The sequence below is a fragment of the Entamoeba dispar genome, genomic scaffold, assembly GCF_000209125.1.
Source record: "Entamoeba dispar SAW760 scf_1105229464185 genomic scaffold, whole genome shotgun sequence".
Lineage (NCBI taxonomy): Eukaryota > Evosea > Mastigamoebida > Endamoebidae > Entamoeba > Entamoeba dispar.
The window spans coordinates 4,705-7,497 of NW_001856066.1; the positions used below are offsets into that span (position 1 = coordinate 4,705).

The 2,793-nt window shown below is 25.4% G+C and overlaps 3 protein-coding genes across 3 annotated transcripts in view, besides 4 other annotated features; all 3 read right to left on the reverse strand.

The window, feature by feature from the left end:
* Positions 1-63: 63 nt before the first annotated feature.
* Positions 64-435, reverse strand: EDI_173440 (uncharacterized protein; the record flags this gene model as incomplete). The annotated part of the gene is made up of 1 exon (XM_001741908.1): positions 64-435. The coding sequence occupies one exon, from the start codon at positions 433-435 to the stop codon at positions 64-66; it is 372 nt and encodes a 123-aa protein (XP_001741960.1).
* A 66-nt stretch (positions 436-501) lies between these two features.
* On the reverse strand, positions 502-1,581 carry EDI_173450 (uncharacterized protein; the record flags this gene model as incomplete). The annotated part of the gene is made up of 1 exon (XM_001741909.1): positions 502-1,581. The coding sequence occupies one exon, from the start codon at positions 1,579-1,581 to the stop codon at positions 502-504; it is 1,080 nt and encodes a 359-aa protein (XP_001741961.1).
* Positions 1,510-1,539: a sequence feature (AT_rich).
* A 474-nt stretch (positions 1,582-2,055) lies between the features above and the next one.
* Positions 2,056-2,107: a sequence feature (AT_rich).
* Positions 2,108-2,200: 93 nt separating this feature from the next.
* Positions 2,201-2,237: a sequence feature (AT_rich).
* A 40-nt stretch (positions 2,238-2,277) lies between these two features.
* Positions 2,278-2,326: a sequence feature (AT_rich).
* Positions 2,327-2,350: 24 nt separating this feature from the next.
* The window catches only part of EDI_173460 (uncharacterized protein), a gene marked incomplete at both ends in the record, with an annotated part of 2,671 nt that continues 2,228 nt past the window's right edge, over positions 2,351-2,793 (reverse strand). The window contains one exon of the mRNA XM_001741910.1: positions 2,351-2,790. Within this exon, the coding sequence (XP_001741962.1) occupies positions 2,351-2,790 (440 nt within the window). The remainder of the gene's footprint in view (positions 2,791-2,793) is intronic.

Sequence of the window (2,793 nt, forward strand, 5' to 3'; positions counted from 1 at the left end):
AGTACGTGCATTGCAGGACTGTACCTGCATATGACATATTTAATATAGGTAATCTTTAAAGAATTATGATAAAGTTTGAAGGTCCTTGACCATGAAAAGAACTGTTTTAATTGTTGGATGTTCAAGTAATAATTTGTTTATTTTATTTGGTTTTACCTCTTTTATATCACTATCTAAACTACCTTTTCGTTCACATTGACAACACACATCCCATAATGCAATTTGACATGATTTTATTAGTTCAATTCTTTGTTCATATCGTGGTGGAACACTCCCCATTGATTTTATTGATGAAATAATTGACCAGAAACAATTTTGTGGATGTCCATAATATTGTTGTTTTTTGAGTGATTCAGTACCTGGCATTGATCCTAAAATGAGGATTAAAGGTTTTGATGGGATGATTGGATCAAATGATGAAAGTCTTTCACTCATCTTGTTTCTTATTTTCTGAAAATCAGTTCAAATTTATTCAAAAACTCAATTTATAAAAATCTTCTTTCACTTTGCTATTTTCTCAAACAACGAACTGTCCATTTCTATCACTTCTCTTAATTTTTCACACCCTTCAAAACATCCCTTTTCATATTCAATACCTTCATGTAATCCAATTAACTCTAATTTCTTACAATCTTTGAAACAATACTTTTCAATTTTACTAACTGAACTTGGTATTTCCACTTTCCTTAATCCAACACAATGACTAAATTCAAACGATTTAAGCTCATTGATTTCTTTAGTAATGATAATTGCTGGAATACTTTCACACCCATTAAACACTCTTCTTCCATAATTTGTTGTTGGTCCAATAGTGATTGTATTAGAAATACTCTTACAATTACAAAAACACCCATCTCCAATATTTTGTATTGTTGGAGAGAGTGAGATTTCTAATAATTTATTGCAATTAACAAAACAATGATTCCCAAGAGAAATCAAATGACCAGAAAGATTAATTTCTTTTAAATTAATACAATTCATAAAACTCTCATCTTCTATTATATCAATCCCAAGTGGTAATTGAATTCTTTGAAGTGAGGTACATCCTTTAAAACAATATTTTGGTATTACAGAAATCATATTACTAAGTACTACATTTGTTAATCCATGACAGTTCATAAATATTCCATTTCTTATTGATGTAATACAATTTGGAATAGTAACTTTTTCTATTAAATGATTATCACAAAAACTTCCTTTATCAATGATATGACATCTTTCATCCATTTGGCTAAAATATTCATTGATTTCTTCTTTTGTAATTTTTACTTTGTGAAATATTTCTTCTTTCTCTTTTTCTTTGTTTACTTGATTAATAAAGTCTTTATATCCTATTTCACTCCAATTTTCATATTTTTTAATTTGGTTTTGTATAACCTTCTCTTCATTCCCATAAATATATTGTGTTTGGATTGCCGGAAACATTTTAACATTGTTTTCTGTTAAAACTACTGTGTTAAAATGAAATTTAGTCATTGTTCCTCTATATTTTTTACATACCAATTCAACATTAATAATATCTTTAATATTTATAAAATACTTACAAATAATCATCATTGAATATGAATCTATTCTTCCCATCTTCTTCTTCTTTTTTAAGTTCTTTTTCATCTCTTTTAAATTAAAATGATTGAAATATTTAACTTTCTCTAAAATTTTTGTTCCCTTAAAAATTTGTTTATTAATGGGAATTTATCTAAATTTTTGACTTTCCTTTTGAACAATAATATGTTATGAAATACAACAAAAAATTAATCTAAATAATGGTGTTTACTTGTTTATTCTTGTCTTCATTGTTTTAGGAAGTTATAACATTATAGCTATTGTTAGGTTCTTCATCACTCTTTGTACTATTAGAGTCTTTACCTATGTACTGTGTTGTGAGTTTGCATCATTAAAACTGTAACTAGAATATAATGCCTTTCATTTCTTTGCAACGTCCTTATATTGTTTTTACATCAATATTGTTTTCTATTTCTTTTAATTTTTTACTGATAATTTATTATTAAACTAGAGCTCTGCTTATCTCGTTTATATTCCTTACTTTCTCATATCATAAAATAAAAAGAATAAATTAACATTTTTTTATTTTTTAATTTATAAAAAACGAATAAGAATGATGAATAAAATGTTTTGTTGAAATAAATAAGTTGTTTTATAAACAAAAAGTAATTTCTGAAAACATAAAAATAAGCTTAACAAATTTATTAACATAAAACTTATTTATTTATATTTATCGATGAAATTTTGTAAAAAAAACCATTAATCATCAAAAACTTTTTTATCAATTAAATTTTTTTAATAAAAACCAATAAAATATAAAAAAGTCAAACAAAAAAACTTAATTAGTTTAATGTTTCATGCATTTGTATGGATATGGATCAGTTCCAATAGATCCATCAATATCAATAAGATATTCTTCACTTGAAACATATTGAAGTTCTTCTTTAACAGCGGTAATTTGTTTATTAAGAGTTTCAGCTAATCTTGGTTTTTCAGCAATTGTCTTATTCAAATAAGCTAAATCTTTATTTAATTTATTAATTTCAAGTTTTTGTCTTGTAATTAATCTTTCTTTATACCATTCACTATTTAGAACAACTTCTGGGTCAAACATATCTCTAAATTCTTTTGATTCACGTGTCATTCCATTATATTCACCATTTGCCATAATATAAATAAGTGCTTTTAATGGTGGACATGCTCCTTCAACTGTTCCATCTTTAATATAATTCATAGCAACTCCTTTATCAGTTTGTGACATATATTCATATGAGTCTGCATAAATAGCTA